Below are 21,868 nucleotides of genomic sequence, written 5' to 3'. Positions count from 1 at the left end.
GATATATGAATGAGTGATGGTACAGAACAGCATAGGCAAGATGCAGTAGATGGTATAGAGTACTGTATATACATATGAGATGAGTAATGTAGGGTATATAAACATAAAGTGGAGATAAGACAGTCATGAAGACGGCACGACAAAGCCTATTCCCCCTCAGGAGACTGAAAAGATTTAGCATGGGTCCTCAGATCCTCAAAAAGTTCTACAGCTGCACCATCGAGAGCATCCTGACTGGTTGCATCACTGCCTGGTATTTGTAACTGCTCGGCCTCCGACCGCAAAGCACTACAGAGGGTAGTGAGTACGGCCCAGTACATCACCGGGGCCAAGCTTCCTGCCGTCCAGTACCTCTATAGCATTTCACTGTAAGGTCCACACCTGATCGGCGCTTGTGACAAATAACATTTGATTTGATTTGAATTGGAGAAAATGTACCTTTTCTCTCATCTCTAACTATCAGTAAGGCTGAAGGACAGGCTAGCTGGGCACAGCAACATCCAATCCCGTATTACATTACATCATGCTTTCGTTCATTATTTGTTTATCCAACCGTTTGTTTGTGTGTGTGTGTGTGTGTGTGTGTGTGCGTGCGTGCGTGCAGAGATCCTGGGAGGGGAGTGTCTGTCAGTAACTCAGGGATAAATAGAGATGCAGAGCTCAGAGTTTGTCTGAAGGCGGACCTGATAGGGTCACACACAGGACCAAGCAGGAGAAGGACCTCAGCATTTTTACCTTTTATTACGAATGGAGAAACATGAAGATATTCAATACTGTTTTCAAGACGGAAACTCTTCTTGCAGAAAGGTTTTGCTATCGACATCTATCTACATAACACTGTACATCTTCTTCTCATTGATTTCAGCAGTTACAGTATTTTTGAATGTACTGGTGATTATCTCCATCTCTCACTTCAAGCAGCTCCACACTCCAACCAACCTGCTCATCCTCTCTCTGGCTGTGTCAGATCTCCTGGTGGGACTGATTGTGATACCAGTAATGACTGTAGCAATAATGGAATCATGCTGGGGTTTTGGGGAATATTTCTGTGTGTTTCATTTCTTCATTACTTTTTTATGTACTACTTTATCGCTGGGCAATTTGGTCTTGATATCTATTGATCGCTATTTTGCTGTGTGTGATCCCTTATTGTACCACTCTAAAATAACAATAACAGGAAGTATCTGTATTATATCCATTACCTGGTGTTGTTGTATCATATACAATGCTGTTATTTTAAAAAACTTTGTAAATGTACAAATACCCAGTAGGTGTTTGACAGAATGTTTTATTGTTGAAGGAATAACATGGGTTAATATCATTAGCCTTGTACTTAAAATGTTTGTCCCGTGCTCTATTATTATAACACTTTATATGAAAATCTTTGTGGTGGCCAGATCACAGGCCAGAAAGGTATTTTCTAAAGAGGCTGCCAGTGTGTCTGGTGTTAAAACTGTACAGGCAAATAAGTCTGAGAGAAAAGCAACAAAAACTCTGTCTATTGTTGTTTTCACCTATTTCATTTGTTGGATTCCAACTCTATTAATTTACTTTTTTTCTTCAGTTTTAGGTGATCATTTAATATCATATTTCACCAGTTATCTGCCACTTGTTAATTCCTTAATTAATCCAATAATTTATGCTTTATTTTATCCATGGTTCAAAGTGACAGCTAAACTTATTTTAACTTTGAAGATAAGACGTTTATAGTTCCTATAATATGATTCACTAGTTCGGCGAGCATAGGTTTGATATAGTTTTGTTCTACAATTGTTGTAATTATTTAATGTTACAATACACCGACATTACTTATCTCAGTGTTGTCATGATTGATACATGTGGTGTTGATACAGAATGATTTGGCTGGATTGGATTGGAATGAATTGGAGATGGCATAAGAAGGCATAAGCTTGTTTTATAAAGGACATTGTAGTCATTGTGTGTCAAGTCTGTCGTTGTTCCGTGTTACTTATTGACAAATAGTAAGTAAGTATTCTAATTGTACATTCTGAGGACGTCATGAGTCATTCTGTATGTTGCTTAACATCTCCCTCTAGTGGCTCAATTGTGACACAACGTTTTCATCAAGTGCAGTAAAGTTGAAATGTACAATACTGCATGATATCAGATAACGTCCAGGTCTAAATAACTTCTGTATTGTGCAAGTAGTTGATGGTAAAATGTAAAAATATGCAATTATGGGTAACACTTTATAATAACATTCAGTAATAAACCATTTGTAAGGCATTTCCAGTTTGCTCACCATTTAATATTAGGTCACATTTGTGAAAAGTTACTAAGCTAGGTATTCTCACATTTATAAATAACTACTACAGTATATACATTAATTATTCAACACAACAGTGCAGGAGACCACAGCAGACACTTCAACCTCAACATACTGGGTATGAACACTACCACTACTCTCACTACATCACTGCTGCCAGGTCAGGGGTCACGCCAGAGCAGCTCTCTCAGATACTGTTTACTCTGACGGAATATAGAGATTGGGTAACACACTAAATAGTTCAAAATGGATTAGTAAATAGTTTATTCATAATTTATTTATCATTACTCCCATATTGTTTTTTGTAAGCTAGTTTTTCACACATTTTTAAACAACTTTTATAGTATGTAATAATGATTCAGGAGATCATTCATCAGATGTTTAATACATGTTCTTATAAGCCATTTACTGATCATTAGTAAAGTAGTTTTGCAGTCCCTAATCTAAAGTGAGGACTATTCGTACTTTCTTAATACTTTATAAATGTTTTGAACAGTGACCAGTGTAATTTATCACAATAAGATGGACATGCTATTGGTAGACATTCCAGCAGTACCTGATGCTCCTTAAGTTCTCACAATGACCTAGAACAAATCAATGGTTAAACAATAAGCACACAACACAGAGGATGTTAAACAAAATATATTGAACATTTTATTTCAAAACAGTCACACTGTTGTAATAGCGTGCTGAAGGAAGTAACATGTTTGTCTGAAAATTATAGCATTCTTGTTTCTAGGAAGTGACTGATTGCACTCATTAGTATCAAATAAAATACAATTTTATTGGTCAAAAACATGTGTTTAACAGATGTTATTGCGGGTGTTGCTAATCGCTTAAGCATCTAGTTCTGACAGTGCAGCAATATCTAACAAGTAATATCTAACAATTTCACAACAAATACCTTAAACACACAAATCTAAGTAAAGGACTGGAATTTAGAATATATGAATATGTGGATGAGCAATGTCAGAGTGGCACAGACTAAGAGCAGTTCATAGACTGCTTACAGGGTAAGGGAACCAATATCCAAATCCATAAATTAGCTGAACATTACGTTTCAAGGGATACTACCTTTAATGCACAAAAAAATCAAATCAAAATCTAATTTTATAGTTCACTTAAACATGTTTAGCAGATGTTATTGTGGGTGTGTGAAATGCTTTTCTTCCTAGCGCCAAGAGTGCAGTAGTATCTAGCAATTCACAACAATACACACAAATCTAAAAGTTAAATATTGGAATTACGAAATATATAAATATTAGGACAAGCATTGTCTGAGTGGTATTGACAAAAAATACAGTAGAATACAGTATATACATATGAGATGAGTAAAGCAGTATGTAAACAATATAAAAGTGACTAGTGTTCCATTATTTTTATTTTATTTTATATATATATATATTTTTTTTATCCCCTTTTCTCCCCAATTTTCGTGGTATCCAATCGCTAGTAATTACTATCTTGTCTCATCGCTACAACTCCCGTACGGGCTCGGGAGAGACGAAGGTCGAAAGCCATGCGTCCTCCGAAGCACAACCCAACCAAGCCGCACTGCTTCTTTAACACAGCGCGCCTCCAACCCGGAAGCCAGCCGCACCAATGTGTCGGAGGAAACACCGTGCACCTGGCCCCCTTGGTTAGCGCGCACTGCGCCCGGCCCGCCACAGGAGTCGCTGGAGCGCGATGAGACAAGGATATCCCTACCGGCCAAACCCACCCTAACCCGGACGACGCTAGCCCAATTGTGCGTCGCCCCACGGACCTCCCGGTCGCGGCCGGCTGCGACAGAGCCTGGGCGCGAACCCAGAGACTCTGGTGGCGCAGTTAGCACTGCGATGCAGTGCCCTAGACCACTGCGCCACCCGGGAGGCCCCAGTGTTCCATTATTAAAGTGACCAGGGATTCTGTGTCTATGTACATAGGGCAGCAGCATTTAAGGTGCAGAGTTGAGTAACTGGGTGGTAGTCGGCTAGTAATGGGTATTTAACAGTCTGATGGCTTTGAGATAGAAGCTGTTTTTCAGTCTCTCAGTCCCAGCTTTGACGCACCTGTAGTGATCTCGCCTTCCGGATGATAGCGGGGTGAACAGGCCATGGCTCGGGTGGTTGTTGTCCTTGATGATCTTGTTGGCCTTCCTTTGACATCGAGTGGTGTAGGTGTCCTGGAGGGCAGGTAGTTTGCCCCTGGTGATGCGTTGTGCATACCTCACTACCCTCTGGAGAGCCTTACGGTTGTGGGCGGAGCAGTTGCCATACCAGGCTGTGATACAGCCCGACAGGATGCTCTCGATTGTGCATCTGTAAAAGTTTATGAGTGTTTTTGGTGACAAGCCGAATTTCTTCAGCCTCCTGAGGTTGAAGAGGAGCTGCTGCACCTTCTTCACCACGCTGTCTGTGTGGGTGGACCATTTCAGTATGTCCTTGAAAGTTTTAAGTTTTAAGGAACTTAAAACTTTCCACCCTCTCCACTACTGTCCCGTCGATGTGGATAGGGGGCTGCTCCCTCTGATGTTTCCTGAAGTCCACGATCATCTCCTTTGTTTTGTTGACATCGAGTGTGAGGTTATTTTCTTGACACCAGATGTTGTTACCTATCCTCACCACCTGGGGGCAGCCCGTCAGGAAGTCCAGGACCCAGTTGCAAAGGGCGGGGTTGAGACCCAGGGTCTCGAGCTTGATGACGAGTTTGGAGGGTACTATGGTCTTAAATGCTGAGCTGTAGTCAATGAACAGCATTCTTACATAGGTATTCCTCTTGTCCAGATGGGTTAGGGCAGTGTGCAGTGTGATTGCGATTGCATCGTCTGTGGACCTATTGGGGCGGTAAGCAAATTGGAGTTGGTCTAGGGTGTCAGGTAGGGTGGAGGTGATATGGTCCTTGACTAGTCTCTCAAAGCACTTCATGATGACGGAAATGAGAGCTACGGGGCGGTAGTCATTTATCTCAGTTACCTTAGCTTTCTTGGGAACAGGAACAATGGTGGCCCTCTTGAAGCATGTGGGAACAGCAGACTGGGATAAGGATTGATTGAATATGACCGTAAACACACCAGCCAGCCGGTCTGCGCATACTCTGAGGACGCGGCTGGGGATGCCGTCTGGGCCTGCAGCCTTGCGAGGGTTAACACGTTAAAATATTTTACTCACGTTGGCTGCAGTGAAGGAGGGCCCGCAGGTTTTGGAAGCGGGCCGTGTCAGTGGCACTGTATTGTCCTCAAAGCGAGCAAAGAAGTGATTTAGTCTGTCTGGGAGCAAGACATCGTGGTCCGCGACGGGGCTGGGTTTTTTTTGTAGTCCGTGATTGAGATCAAGGATTTCTGTACTTTGCTCCGTTCATCTTTCCATTTATCCTGACTAGTCTCTCAGTCCCTTCCACTGAAATACATCCCGACAGCATGATGCTGCCACCACCATGCTTCACCGTAGGGATGGTGCCAGGTTTCCTCCAGATGCGACTCTTGGCATTCAGGCCAAAGAGTTCAATTTTGCTTTCATCAGACCAGACAATCTTGTTTCTCATGGTCTGAGAGTCCTTTAGGTGCCCTTTGGCAAACTCCAAGGCTGTTATGTGCCTTTTACTGTGGTGTGGCTTCCATCTGGCCACTCTAAAATATGCAGTTTTGTCACACAACACAATACCACAGATGTCTCAAATTTTAAGGGATGCTGACCGCAAGAATGTGTGTAACTGGTGTGAAATGGCTAGTTAGTTAGCGGGGTGCACACTAACAGCGTTTCAATCGGTGATGTCACTTGCTATGAGACCTTGAAGTAGTTGTTCCCATTGCTCTGCAAAGGCCACAGCTTTTGTGGAATGATGGGTAACGATGCTTCGCGGGTGGCTGTTGTCGATGTGTGCAGAGGGTCCCTGTTTCGAGCCCAGGTTGGGGCGAGGAGAGGGATGAAAGCAAAACTGTTACATGTACACCAGAGCTGTTGACAGAGAATGTAATGTTAATTTCTCTACCATAAGCTGCCTCCAACTTCGTTTTAGAGAATTTGGCAGTACGTCCAAACGGTATACTTTCAAAGTTCTCTTAATTCCCACATATGCTGAGAACTTGTAGGCTGCTTTTCCTCCACTCTTGCTGTAATGGTAAACATAGTCTTTTGCATGCACAAACTACCACAGCGTTTTCCATAGTGGCCTTTATTAGGTGTTTTGTTGCGCTGCCATGGGCGAGCTTCTAGAGTCATCCCAGAGTCATCCCAGACAGTTCTTGGAGCTTGCTCATGTGCAAAGTAATTCATGACCCTGTGGTGCCAGGGCAGATCTGATAAGATCTCAGCCTGGCAGATTCTCACACAAGGCTGGAGAGAGAGAGTGCCTTAAATCTTGACCCTTTGTCAATCCAAGAAATGAATTTCTCTCTCTCGAAGAGGTGCATTTTTACACTGCTGCTACTCACTGTTTATTATCTATGAATGGTCAATTTACCTCAACTAACCTGTACCCCAGCATATTGACTCGGTACCGGTAACCCCTGTATATAGCCTCGTTATTCTTATGGAATTTCATTGTGTTACTTTAAAAAGTATTTTTTCCTTTAGTTTACTTTGAAAATGTTTCTTAACTCTATTTCTTGAACCACATTGTTGGTTAAGGGCTTGGAAGTAAGTATTTAACAGTATTCAACATTCAACAGATTGAACTAATAATGTTTACATGTGTGTACATTTTTGCCTTATAGAACCAGATCAATAAGATTCTAAGTCATTCGGATTACCAAAATCATACAAACATCCTCAAATGGAAACAGATGTGTCTGTGTGTGTGTGGAGGTGACTATCAAGAGTACAGTGATGGGCCTCAACATCATGTTCTAACAGGACAGCGCTATAGTGGACAGAACCAGACCATTCAGTTATAAGTATATAGCATGAGGGAATTCACAGCCGACCACTCAGCTATTTAACAGATATTAGTTGCTCAGGCACCCCCTCGGCTGGAGTCTACGTTGTTTCTGCCAGAATGTCGGGAGCGCCACCTCCCCCCTGAGGTGAACCAACAGAGGTCACCCCTGATGTCTCCCCTCACCTAGTTGTCCAGCTCCTTTCCTTTCCGGTAGGGTTAGAGTTTCTGTCTCACCCGGTAGGGTTAGTGTTACAGTTTCTGGGCTGCCTGGCAGGTTTAAAGAGACCAGGCTTTAAGTGTGCTCAAGTAGGTCCAGCTTTGAGCCCCCTGCCATGCTAGGCCATTAGTTAGCTTCTCCGTCTGCAGTCTCTTGCCCTGCACAGATTGCAGAACCCTACTTTAGTTGTTAGGCAGTTGCCTACCCCACCAGGGTTAAGCAAATTACGGACTCCTCTTTAAATCTGCGTATTCCTCCAAAGCTCAGCTGTCCTGAGTCTGCACAACTCTGCCAGGACCTAGGATCAAGAGAGACACTTAAGTGTTTTAGTACTATATCTCTTGACACAATGATGAAAATAATCATGGCCTCTAAACCTTCAAGCTGCATACTGGACCCTATTCCAACTAAACTACTGAAAGAGCTGCTTCCTGTGCTTGGCCCTCCTATGTTGAACATAATAAACGGCTCTCTATCCACCGGATGTGTACCAAACTCACTAAAAGTGGCAGTAATAAAGCCTCTTTTGAAAAAGCCAAACCCTGACCCAGAAAATATAAAAAAACTATCGGCCTATATCGAATCTTCCATTTCTCTAAAAAAAAAAAAAATAGAAAAAGCTGTTGCGCTGCAACTCACTGCCTTCCTGAAGACAAACAATGTATACGAAATGCTTCAGTCTGGTTTTAGACCCCATCATACCACTGAGACTGCACTTGTGAAGGTGGTAAATGGCCTTTTAATGGCGTTAGACCGAGGCTCTGCATCTGTCCTCGTGCTACTAGACCTTAGTGCTGCCTTTGATACCATCGATCACCACATTCTTTTGGAGAGATTGGAAACGAACATTGGTCTACACGGACAAGTTCTGGCCTGGTTTAGATCTTATCTGTCGGAAAGATATTAGTTTGTCTCTGTGAATGGTTTGTCCTCTGACAAATCAACTGTACATTTCAGTGTTCCTCAAGGTTCCGTTTTAGGACCACTATTGTTTTCACTATATATTTTACCTCTTGGGGATGTCATTCGAAAACATAATGTCAACTTTCACTGCTACGCAGATGACACACAGCTGTACATTTCAATGAAACATGGTGAAGTCCCAAAATTGCCCTCGCTAGAAGGAAGTGGATGGCTGAAAACTTTCTACTTTTAAACTCGGATAAAACAGAGATGCTTGTTCTAGGTCCCAAGAAACAAAGAGATCTTCTGTTGAATCTGACAATTAATCTTGATGGTTGTAAAGTCGTCTCAAATAAAACTGTGAAGGACCTCGGCGTTACTCTGGACCCTGATCTCTCATTTGACGAACATATCAAGACTGTTTCAAGGACAGCTTTTTTCCATCTACGTAACATTGCAAAAATCAGACATTTTCTGTCCAAAAATGATTTAGAAAAATTTATCCATGCTTTTGTTACTTCTAGGTTAGACTACTGCAATGCTCTACTTTCCGGCTACCCGGATAAAGCACTAAATAAACTTCAGTTAGTGCTAAATACGGCTGCTAGAATCCTGACTAGAACCCCAAAATGTGATCATATTACTCCAGTGCTAGCCTCCCTACACTGGCTTCCTGTTAAGGCAAGGGCTGATTTCAAGGTTTTACTGTTAACCTACAAAGCGTTACATGGGCTTGCTCCTACCTATCTTTCCGAGTTGGTCCTGCCGTACATACAGTACCTACACGTACGCTACGGTCACAAGACGCAGGCCTCCTAATTGTCCCTAGAATTTCTAAGCAAACAGCTGGAGGCAGGGCTTTCTCCTATAGATCTCCATTTTTATGGAATGGTCTGCCTACCCATGTGAGAGACGCAGACTCGGTCTCAACCTTTAAGTCTTTACTGAAGACTTATCTCTTCAGTAGGTCATATGACTGAGTGTAGTCTGGCCCAGGAGTGTGAAGGTGAACGGAAAGGCTCTGGAGCAACGAACTGCCCTTGCTGTCTCTGCCTGGCCGGTTCCCCTCTCTCCACTGGGATTCTCTGCCACTAACCCTATTACAGGGGCTGAGCCACTGGCTTACTGGTGCTCTTTCATGCCGTCCCTAGGAGGGGTGCGTCACTTAAGTTGGTTGAGTCACTGACGTGATCTTCCTGTCTGGGTTGGCGCCCCCCCTTGGTTTGTGCCGTGGCGGAGATCTTTGTGGGCTATACTCGGCCTTGTCTCAGGATGGTGAGTTGGTGGTTGAAGATATCCCTCTAGTGGTGTGGGGGCTGTGCTTTTGCAAAATGGGTGGGGTTATATCCTTCCTGTTTGGCCCTGTCCGGGGGTATCATCGGATGGGGCCACAGTGTCTCCTGACCCCTCCTGTCTCAGCCTCCAGTATTTATGCTGCAGTAGTTAATGTGTCGGGGGGCTAGGGTCAGTTTGTTATATCTGGAGTACTTCTCCTGTCTTATCCGGTGTCCTGTGTGAACTTAACATCCTCTGTGTTGTGTGCTTATTGTTTAACCATTGATTTGTTCTAGGTCATTGTGAGAACTTAAGGAGCATCAGGTACTGCTGGAATGTCTACCAATAGCATGTCCATCTTATTGTGAGAAATTACACTGGTCACTGTTCAAAACATTTATAAAGTATTATAAAGTATGAAAAGTCTTCACTTTAGATCAGGGACTGCAAAATGACTGTACTAATGATTAGTAAATAGTTTATAAGTTCATTCATTAAACATCTTATGAATGATCTTATGTATCATTATTACAGACTATAAAAGTTGTTAATAAAAATGTGTGAATAACCAGCTTACTAAAACAAATGTGGGAGTAATAATGCATGAATGATGAATAAACTATTTACTAATCCATTATACGTTCTTCATTACAAAGTGTTATTATAAAGTGTTACCAATCTCTATGTTCATTCTGACTTCACAGCATCTGAGAGAGCTGCTCTGGTGTGACCCCTGACATAGCAGCAGTAATGTAGTGAGAGTAATGGTAGTGTCTGCTGCGGTCTCCTGTGCTGTTGTGCTTAATCATTAATGCATATAGTAGTTATTTATACATGTGAGAATCCCTTGCTGACTAAAATTTAACAAATGTGGGAGTAATGATTAACCTGTCTAGCCCAGGCGTTCCGCTAGCGGAACTCCTCCCACAATCCACTGAAAAGGCAGAGCGCGAAATTCAAAAAATATTTTTTTGAAATATTTAACTTTCACACATTAACAAGTCCAATACAGCAAATGAAAGATACACATCTTGTGAATCCAGTCAACAAGTCCGATTTTTTAAATGTTTTACAGCGAAAACAGCACGTATATTTATGTTAGCTCACCACCAAATACAAAGAAGGACAGACATTTTTCACAGCACAGGTAGCATGCACAAAGCCAACCTAACTAACCAAGAACCAACCAAACTAACCAACAAACAACTTCATCAGATGACAGTCTTATAACATGTTATACAATAAATCTATGTTTTGTTCGAAAAATGTGCATATTTGAGGTATAAATCAGTTTTACATTGCAGCTACCATCACAGCTACCGTCAAAAATAGCACCGAAGCAGCCAGAGCAATTATAGAGACCAATGTGGAATAACTAAATACTCATCATAAAACGTTTCTGAAAAATACACAGCGTACAGCAAATGAAAGACACAGATCTTGTGAATCCAGACAATATTACAGATTTTCTAAGTGTTTTACAACGAAAACACAATATAGCGTTATATTAGCTTAGCACAATAGCAAACATTACAACAGCATTGATTCAAGCCAAACATAGCAATAACGTATAAACCACCAAATATATTAATTTTTCCACTAACCTTCTCAGAATTCTTCAGATGACAGTCCTATAACATCATATTACACAATGCATATAGAGTTTGTTCGAAAATGTGCATATTTAGCGGCACAAATCGTGCTTATACAATGATAATAGTGTCCATAACGTCAAGCAATCTGTCCGGCGCCATCTTGGAACGGCACCTATTCTTATCGAAAACTATTCATAAACTTGACTAAAAAAATACAGGTTGGACAGCAATTGAAAGACAAATTAGTTCTTAATGCAATCGCTGGGTTAAATTTTTAAAATTAACGTAACTGCGCAATACACCGTGCAATAAAGCAAGGCTACACTGCAAGTAATGGAGTCTTATGCATTTGAATTTTTTCAACAGAACAATGAATTATCAGCATAAAGACTGCTTACTATTAGCTGAGCTTCCATCAGAATCTTGGGCAAGGTGTCCTTTCTTCAGAACAATCGTCTTTTGGCTGAAAGATGTCCTCTTGTCCTGTCGAATTAGCCGCTAACGTTAGCCACCCACTGGAGAGGTGCCCAACTAGTGGAAGCGCGTCACAAAGAAATCCAGGAAAATCGCAATAAACTGCTATAAACTGCTATAAGTCGGTTTAAATTAACTACCTTATGATGTCTTTAACACCTATAACGAATAAAAACATGACCGGAGATATAGAACTACTAAAACGAAAGCGTTTGCAGGACGCCATTGTGATGTCTTCATGCGTCAAGCGCACTGTTGAAAAGGACGGTCCTTCCGCTCCAGGGTCTATATATAGGGCCCAGATTGCGCAATCCACTCCATTCAAAATCTCCCCGCTTACTGACATCTAGAGGAAGACGTATGCAGTGCATGTACCCTCATAGCTTGCATGGGGACTTATAAACTGATCTCAGAACAGGGACCTCGATTTCTGAAATCTCACTCCCTGACAGGAAAAGTGCTGCAGAATGAGTTCTGTTTCACTCAGAGAAATAATTCAAACGGTTTTAGAAACTAGAGAGTGTTTTCTATCCAATAGTAATAATAATATGCATATTGTACGAGCAAGAATTGAGTACGAGGCAGTTTAATTTGGGAACACATTTTTCCAAAGTCGAAATAGCACCCCCCATAGGCTCAAGAGGTTTTAATATACAAACTGTAAATGCCTTTGCCATTCCTAATGGAATTGTAGATGAGATTGCTTCTCCAAAGTGCTGCCTCAAGATATTGTATATGGCTTCAGGGTCTCTGCTTATGTTAACAAGAGGGTTTCCACAGGGCCCAATTCTGACTATGTCTTTAGCCCGCCCCATCAGTCTATCCTGTATCTCTTGCCCCTGTTCTGATATACTGCATCCCTTCTTTTTCAAGTAAGCTTGCATAAGTTCTTGCCATTCAGTCACTGTGCACCGGTCTGTGCTATCACCCCGGAAGTGGGGTGGTTCTCTGACGTCTGACTTGAGAATTAGGTTGACTTTTGACCAATCAGGTATTTCTACTATTGGTTGGGGAGGGGAAGTGCTTGCACCAGCCCCTGCTAGACTAGCGGCAACTCGATTTCCTATTTCACTGCCCAGTTGTTTGACTAACTCTGCTAGGGCAATTGGGTTCGGCTTTCATTTTCACCCCCTATGGCTTTCATGGACTCTCCACTGTTATCGTTGCCTGGTTGGCTACTGCTAACATGCTCTGGTTGGCTACTGCTAACATGCTCTGGTTGGCTACTGCTGGTTGGCTACTGCTAACATGCTCTGGTTGGCTACTGCTAACATGCTCTGGTTGGCTACTGCCAACATGCTCTGGTTGGCTACTGCCAACATGCTCTGGTTGGCTACTGCTAACATGCTCTGGTTGGCTACTGCTAACATGCTCTGGTTGGCTACTGCTAACATGCTCTGGTTGGCTACTGCTAACATGCTCTGGTTGGCTACTGCTAACATGCTCTGGTTGGCTACTGCTAACATGCTCTGGTTGGCTACTGCTAACACTTGGCACTCTAGTATCGGCTGCTGGGTATCTAAGAGGACTGGCTCTCGCACTATGTTCCACCATACTGGCCAACTGAGCCCCCCGCCCCACCCCAGTGGCAATACCTTGTGGACCTCTCACAGTAACACCAACCGGAGTAACATGTACATTGTTAACACCTGATATGTCTTCTCTCTCCTGTTCTGTAATCTCATATAACTGAGGTGTACGCAACATATTGTCCAAAGTTCACCTTTGCCTCAAATGTTCTAAACGTGTGATGTCGATCCAGTTCTGTGTAGGGGTCCCCCGGCGATCTGCTGCAGCTCATCTGTTTCATCGGGGTCACGGCACCAATCTGTAGCGGGTTTCTTATGTACCACAGGAGAACCAAGAAATGAAGAGCTGTCTTTTAGGCTTGTATTTTCATCTGCAATAGTATTGTGAAAAGACAGGACAGGAACACATCAGTCTCCAATGCACCATCTGACAAGTTGTTCTACACAAAAGCCTGAAGGTAAAACAGATATCCTGTCTCACATCCCCAATACATTGCTAGGTGCTGTCAGTGTTGACAGTACCAAAATACAACAACTCTTGTACAAAAACACTGCAACATAAACATGTTAAAACGTGAAATCGCCTCTATTCCATTCAGACCGTAGAGGACCAAACTACATCTCCCATAATGCAACGCCAGCACTAGTCGGCAGCTCAGCTAACTGTCTGCATCACAGACAGGCATGCTAGCTAGCAACAGCAGCACTTTTAGCACTCTGTAAACTATATTAATAACAACAATAAAACTCTGAAAGTTACATGTTTCAATAGCATCACACTCCCTTATAACAATATCTACAGCATTAACCTTGGGATGTTTTATTTATTTCACGTTATGGACTTCTACAAAGGAGTAATCTGCAACACATACCTTTCGCTCTCAGTGTTTTCTCGGACTGAGGAGAGCGGGAGCTACAGGTAGTACCAGGGTGTTAAGGGGTGACACAAGCACCCGGATGAAATAAAATACATTTAATGAAACAAAACCCGAAGATGTTAACATCATTCAGCTACTGTAGCTGCCTACCTAACATCAACAGGCAGCACCAGTAGCGCAACAATTAAAAATAGACACCAAAGTAAAGTTCCTGGCGATCATAGCGGTCTGACTCCCCCCTTCTGTCTCAACTTGGAATATTCCTGTTCGCGGGCTTTGGCAACTGACCCTCACCTGGTTGTTCTGTTCTGGGTTGTGTACTATTCTAATAATTTGAAGTTTGATGGAATAACCATTTTAACTCTACTACACTTACAAATGGTTTATTACTTATGTTGATAATTGGATATGGAGAAGGGTGAGCCGGTCAAGGATCGATTCGGACAAGGTGATAAATTGTATGACAAGCGACAGTTTAATTATGAGTAAAGATATCTGGTACAAGCGTATACGGTCTCGTTCCTTCGGCTCATAGAGAACCTCCAGAAAAAGCCCAGATAACAGAAATGCATAGACATTTTATACAACACAGAAAGTAGGTTGAGTCTGGAAGTTCTGGTCCTTTGGTTGGTTCTGGACAGGTTGTTGTCTTCTCAGATTGGTCCTGATGAGCTGGGCGTCATCCTTCTGAGTCTTATAGCAAAAGTTCTTTGTTATCAAATGTTCAGCTAAGCAGGAGATTTTGTGTGTGCGTAGTCAGCCCTCTGTCCTTGGTTATGTGTGTGTGTCTCATTATTTCGTGAAATGCGGACCCAAGCACTCTTTTGATCAAAGCCTTTCCTTATCAGTGTTTATGAAAGGTTTACGTCAGCCCTCTGTCCTTGGGTGTGTGTGTGTCTGTCTCTGTTTCTGTTTATAAGTGTGTGAGAAACCCTGCTTAGAAAGAAGTTAGTTATAACAATGTAATAGCAATATGCTTGTGTTATTTTAAATGGTATTTATTACAAATCCCCCTCTTCACGTCTCATAAGAGACGTGACAAAAGCTAGGACAAAAGCTATAAATGGCAAAATTAGAGTAAACTTTATCAGAAGATAAAGTTTTGATTCCCTCTCTTCACGTCTCACAAGAGACGTGACATAAACTTTAAGCGAATCCGGGCACAAGAAGGGAAACTTTTTCCAGAAGAAAAAGTTTTGATTCCCTCTCTTCACGTCTCCTAAGAGACGTGACATAAACATGGGATCAAGCAGGAGTAGTATATGCAGAAACTTTCTTGAAGAGAAAGTTTCATATGCCCTCTCTTCACATCTCCTAAGAGACGTGACATAAACTAGGTAAGAGTAAGAAAAGCAAAAGTAAACAACCAGGGAAACTTTCTCAGAGAGAAAGTTTTAATTCCCTCTCTTCACGTCTCCAAAGAGACGTGACATAAACTATGAATGGCGTTTAATTAGTCATCAGTCCAAAAGCCTGGCTCATCATCCTCCAGGGCAAGCATAGGAAACATCTGTCCCTTCTCTGCCTGGTTGGGATCAATAGCAGTAGTTATGATCCTAGTGGTCAGCGTTCGAATACATGGAATGCAGCAGCATCCACAAAGCACCAGTATCGCAGTGAAGACAGATATAGATACCAGTATGGAGGAAACAAGCATCTTATATTTCCCAAACGCATCCATCCAAGAGTCCCACATAGAGGTGTCAACCCCGGAGTGGTGCTTCATCTTCTCATTAAGTGTACGAAGACCTTCTAAGGCAACAGTAAGACTACCATCAGTTGCTGTGTTATTGGGAATGAAAGTACAACATTGCTCTCCGAACATGGCACAAACACCTCCGCGTTCAGCCAACAACATATCCACCGCGATTCTATTTTGGAATGCCATCAGGGAAGTAGCTTCCAATTGGCCATGGACCGCCTCGAAGCCTTGTTGAGTCCAATTGTCCAGTTTCTGGACATTAAAATTAATGTAATTGATTCGGTCCACATTTTTATTAACTGTACACCACCAGCAAAATGATGATTCAAAACCCGCTGCAACCTGGTCTACGAGTTTATACTTATCTGGCACCCCCCTAGGGACTCCTATGGCGTCAATATAGGTGGGGTCTCCAGGATCCACTCCTGTTGATCTTTTGGACCGGGATAAATCCCCGTCCCTCTCTACACGGGCCATCAGGTCCTTTACTTCCATAGGATACACTGAAACAGGAAGAAGCAGAGAGACAAGAGCACAAAGACCAGTGGCATTCCCTGGCAGGCGGTCATATAGATGATTTCCTCCACACCACCACCAGACATCAGCTCTAGACACAGGTTGGAAAGGGGCATTAGGATTATGGGTGTTATTGCACCATTCATAAGGTAATGCTCCCAGCATTGGAGGGCCAAGGGACATATTTATACAAGTGAAATTAGCCCTGGCAACCCGAGAAGAAAACATCGGGGCCCTTTCTAGTACTTTTAACAATAGGGTAAAACTTGTCCCATACGGAGCAGTTGGCAGTTGGGCTGTCATGTTTCATAACAGGAAGAAGACATACGTCAGGTAGGGTAGCTGGTACAATGCGTAGGAGTGGACGGGCTCCCATACATACCACACAGCTCTGGTGGGTGGCCTTTCCAGCCTCCTCAGTCACCAATAAGGATGAGCAAGGACCAAAAGGAGACCACTCCAAGAACTACTGAAAGGTTAAACCCTCAGGTCCATCCCTCTATACAACCTGTATCAGGTGGGCTCGTCGCCACCCGGGAACTTCAAACCTTCACAACAGGGAGGACAAACATCACTTTTTATTCATTCGACAACATCAACTACAGCAAACCAAGGGTCCTCCTCTTTCAGGCACACTCTCCTGCGAAAGCTTGATTCCGTATCAGCCTCTCCTACTGGAGCATCAAGCAGCAGCATCATACCAGAGGCCCTTGCCACATCTGTAACAGACTTCTTCAAACAAGGTATGATACAGGCAGCACAGAAATGAAAAACAACAACTAGTGTCAGAAATTCAGTAATCATCATTGCAGTGTACTTACCAAACCAACCACCCAGCCAGGGGAACAGTCCACTCTCCTCCACACCTGCAAGACCCCTCACCCCCACCGATAACCTTGCCAACCCACTCAGAGCTTTTGAAATGCTCCCATCCGGACTAGTATTGTTAGGGACAAACGTCTAACACTGTTCTCCAAACATTTTACATACACCTCCCTGGTCGGCCAGAATCATGTCCAGTGCTAGTCTATTTGGTCTACGAGGTGGCATCCAATTGTTCAGCCACCCCCGTAAGTGCTGTGTGGGTGTATTTAACAAATCATCATTAATTATAGTAGATATAATTGATCCAGGCATTATGCTTAGCATCAACAATAGCTGGGCCAATGATGGGCATCAGATGCCACAGGCCATCATTCCTGTTTAATGTCTGGAATTCGTGGGGGACCCCTATTGGGACCCCCAACAGGTTGGTGTGGATGTTATCTGTTCCCTCGGACCAAGGAGCGTCACGATTCTGCCGTCTCCTGGATTGGTCCCAAGCCTCTGTCATGTGCAGCTCCCAAAAGTTGGTTAGCTGTAACCTCAATAATAGGCAATGGTGTTTATCAGACTGGCCAAAACACATGTTCCCTGATAATCTCCTTTCAAAATGTGGTCAACCGCCTGGCAGGTCCACACATCCACCATACATCAGCAACACCTCTAGTTAATAGTGACATTAGTGATGCAGGCAGCAGTAGGGAACCTCCCATAGTCCATACCTCTACCTGTACCAGTGTTACAGCTGTAATATCCCCCATATGCCTTAACCCCCATGGTGTCTTCTGGGGACGGACTTCTGGGAACACAAGACTCAGAGTTTTACACAGGGTTGAATTTGGCTTAAACTTTCCAATATGCACATCCAACCTTCCCCCTTACTTAGGGCAAATGGGTGATCAGCCAGAATAGGTCTGGCATGTCCACATACGACACAGTCCTTTCTATTAAGTGTTTTGTAGGTCAACCACATATTCTCCCTTCCCTCATGACCAGTTTCAGTCCCCAATTGGTCACTATCTGAGATGTCTTTTACATTTATTACCTATACCAGATTGTAGAGTTCAGGTGATGGCGTGGGACTTGGTCTTGAAGTGGTGGAGGAGGCCGGCTGAACCTGGTCTGTTGGAACTGGTGGTGGTTCTGGCAGCACTGCGATGGTAACATCCCCATCGTATCCTAAACAGACAACTCAGGACTACAAGCAATCCTGTAAAGCCCCCTCCTCTCCCAGAGAACACATCATCAGCCAGAGATCAAGCAACACTTTCACTTCTATGAACAAACACAGTGAGGAAAGGTCGGGGGCAGGGAATTCTTCATTAAGGAGTTGATCCCCGAACTCTATTAGTAACGGTTCTTCTCCTTAACTCTGTGATCATTCGGCAGTGTCAGTGTGTCTCACCCTCCAAGTGCGATATGCCCCCAGGTCGGGTGAATCACCTTCTCCTTTAATTCACCTGTAATGCATAAAATCTTGGACATACAGGTTTGGTTAATAAACAGTTTGTCATTTGTTCTATCTGATTATATATTTAACTTCTATGCCTATTTTTTAGCTAGAATTTTTAATTTTAAATTAGTTTATTATCCAATAGGCCCCATCCTATCCTAGACCACAATGTACCCCTCCCCCGTTTGATACCTGGCTCTGGCCAGGTATCAACCTTACCTACTCATGACTTAGTACATTATAATATAGAAATCCAATTCTCCCTTGGGCGTACATTCATATCTATTCTTTTCCAATTCTCTGTCAAGTGACTTATCTACTTTAAAATGTATCTGTGCTGCTTATATGTGTTAACCCCCTTCTGTCCTATCTTATTTCACAGCCTACCTTGCTCATTTCCTGGTCCACCCTCCCCACTCTACTCTCAAACCTTCAAGGTCTCAACAGTGTGGGGTAGACCCATCTGTCTGCCTTTTTCTAATAATAGTCAATAACAACTATGTGTTCTTTTGCAATATTAACTAAGTGTCTCACTGTTTTGACTTTATCTATCCCAAATGGATTTAAAATAACAACATGTCTTATAGTGTCAATCTCTAAAGTCCTTACATAACCTTAATAAACCTATCTCTATCTTCTTATGGCCAAAACAAATGCTAACCATATAAATTCCTTTCTTTACTAATAAGCTCTCTATCACTTTTATTTCCATGCCCTATAGGCTTAAAATATCTCCTGTTCAAACCAATTCAATAACAGCCCATTCAAAACCGTCATAGCCAATGTTTAAAAACAGAATCCTGACTCCTCTGTGGTTAAAACTACAATTATGGTCAAGAGTTATAAACTCTATTATATCAATTTACCTCAAAACTAGTATTCCCAAATGACCACAATTTCATTATTCTCACTACATCCCCCCGTGATTGATCCCCCCGTGATTGACAGGAAAATGCAACGAAAAGAGGTCAAAAAGGTTACACCTACATTCGTGTTCCATACCATATCTAGACATACCAAAAGAACCCTTTATCTTAACAAAGTCCCTTGTCTAAATAAAACTCAGAAAGTAAAACACCTAATATTATCTTGTCTCTCGGAACACAGAAAACCCCTTAACCCAAAACGTTTACCACAAAAACAAAACCTAATAATTATGATAATACCCTTAAATCATTCGTTTTAAATTTCCCCGATGTTTCATGTATTAACCATACAACTGTGATAAACGTACACTGTCCCTTTAAAAACTCTCATGCCAGCCATGCTAGGTTGCGAGTCGTTCTTTGTTCCCCATAATGAAAACAGATCACGTTTAGAATACGTTTACTTATTGTTCGAATTTTCTGGTGTTACCTAAACCAAAACCAATAACTTTCAGCAACTTTTGAAAAGTATCTCAAAGCTATAATGTACACATTTTCCCTCTAAATGACACAACCAATTTTCTCTAGCATAATTTAATACGGCCACACCCGGTAAATCATTATCAAATGTTAAATATACAGGTTTAGTACTTTTATCAAATAGATTAGTATAGTTCAAATAAAGATATGCGTTTACTAGCGCTCAACCTGTGTTCAGAACGCAGCAACTAGCCAATATAATACCAAAAATGACTGTCTTATTCATGCCTCTAGGCAAAACATCTAGTTACTCCAACTAAGTTTAGCAGCAAAACTATCGTATAAGTAAAATCAACTTCTCAACTTTCTCCATTCCAAAGTGTAAACTTACCATATACTTCGCTAAATTTATATCGCATGTCAGCCAATCCATAACAATAATATCATTAGTCTGTAAATTTAACCTAAATAAGTTATTAAATGTATTCTCTCTACTCCGAATTGGTTCTAAGTTTTTTCTGTCACCAGCATTCAAACAGGCTCCCGTTTGCTGGGAGACCGTTGAGTGCTGCAATACTGCCATCTTCTGTCCATTCTCTGTACAGCTCTCCACCCCCAACTATTCTAAGAGTTATGAGTGTGTGGAGGAATATCACAAATAAGGGGCCAGATATCCCTAATCTCGCCCAGGGAGGGAGATATCCCTCTAACTGGGAGAGGTTCCTTTTTCAGGGGAGGCGAAGTTTGATGCCGCATCACCTGAGTCAGGAGTGTCTTAATTTGGAATCGAATTTAGGCCGCTCAAATCGGCTCTGACTTCTGTAAGGAATTGGAGCTAGAGTGCAATGTGTGAGGTGGTGCCAAGGTGCGCCTGATTTACCTTTGACCTGAACTGAGTGTGAAGTAACCTCCTTCACTTCGTACAGTTCAGTCCACCTGGGTTCCAGCCACTTTCTCTTGTGGACTCTTACCCCACCCAGTCACCATTTTACATTCCGTGGTGGCGTGCCTCCTGGCAGCTTCCCCTCTCGGACCTTGCGAACCTGGGTAGAGAGTGCTACAGAGAGTTCCGTCAGTTTCCTTACATAATCAGTCATACCTATCTGGTGTACATCAAGAGCGGGCATATGACCTCCCTCTCTTGGTGGTCCTTTTCTTCTTAAACAAATGACTTTTATTCTTTTCTACCTCCCTGTCTCTAGCTTCCTGCACTGCCTCTCTCAGTCCGCCTTCCATCGTACTCAGTTGGACCCTGCTTGGCGGCCCCCCTCCTAGATAACCTACCTGTGTCTATCTTCAACTTCAACCCTTCCCAAACCTTCCTTATCGACTTCCACTGTTCTTTTCCCCCTGACCTGTCCTGTACTTTCTGATCTAGAAAATCGTTAAATTTTAGCTTTGGAGTATTTGGGGTCGTCATATTTTATTTTAATGCAGTGGAATTTATTACAGAATAGTTTTGGTAATGTGTGTGCGTATATCAGTGTATATGTTTGACTATCCGACTGTACTTAGCCCGTCACTGGATAAAATCCAGCAATGTATCCCTGGAGACAAGTACTCTGCCTTAACTCAGAGCTCCTCCCTCGTACACTCGGAATTTAATTTTTCTATGTATCGTTTGTTTATCAGGCGTTGTGGAACGTGCAAAATTTCTCAGTCCTAATAATATTCTTTCTCAGTTTAAACCAACACCAATAATTTTTTACATGTATACATTAAACATTTACATTTTTCCCACTATGAACATTACCCTTTAGACGTTGAACACTTAGACTTTAGACATTGGAAACATTACACTTAAACATTGAACATTTTTCAACCTGGCGCCTACAAACACAAATAGACTATTCTTCACCGGACAATCGCCCGGACTATTGAATAAGTCTAGCCTACTCCTCACCGGTCACAGCCGGACTATATGAATAGGTCTTGACAAACTTTACCCCACTCCTCACCGGTCACAGCCGGACTATATGGATGGGGATGGAACAAGCCTATCCTTCACCGGCTG

General features: G+C 42.5%; 1 protein-coding gene across 1 annotated transcript; it reads left to right on the top strand.

Moving 5' to 3' along the window:
* Positions 1 to 747: 747 nt before the first annotated feature.
* LOC120063655 (trace amine-associated receptor 4-like) lies at positions 748 to 1,710 on the top strand. Its single transcript, XM_039013951.1, has 2 exons — positions 748 to 1,180; positions 1,427 to 1,710. Exons 1-2 carry the CDS (start codon positions 748 to 750, stop codon positions 1,708 to 1,710), a joined length of 717 nt encoding a protein of 238 aa, XP_038869879.1.
* The last annotated feature ends 20,158 nt before the right edge of the window (positions 1,711 to 21,868 follow it).

The sequence above is a fragment of the Salvelinus namaycush genome, chromosome 19, assembly GCF_016432855.1.
Source record: "Salvelinus namaycush isolate Seneca chromosome 19, SaNama_1.0, whole genome shotgun sequence".
NCBI lineage: Eukaryota > Metazoa > Chordata > Actinopteri > Salmoniformes > Salmonidae > Salvelinus > Salvelinus namaycush.
Note: the sequence above shows the minus strand (reverse complement) of the source record. Positions and strands in the feature narration are given on the sequence as shown.

Coding starts and splice junctions, on each gene's coding strand:
- LOC120063655 (XM_039013951.1), top strand. CDS start 748: ATGGAGAAACATGAAGATATTCAATACTGTTTTCAAGACGGAAACTCT. Junction 1,181..1,426: donor TAAAATAACAATAACAGGAA/GTATCTGTATTA, acceptor TATTTTCTAAAG/AGGCTGCCAGTGTGTCTGGT.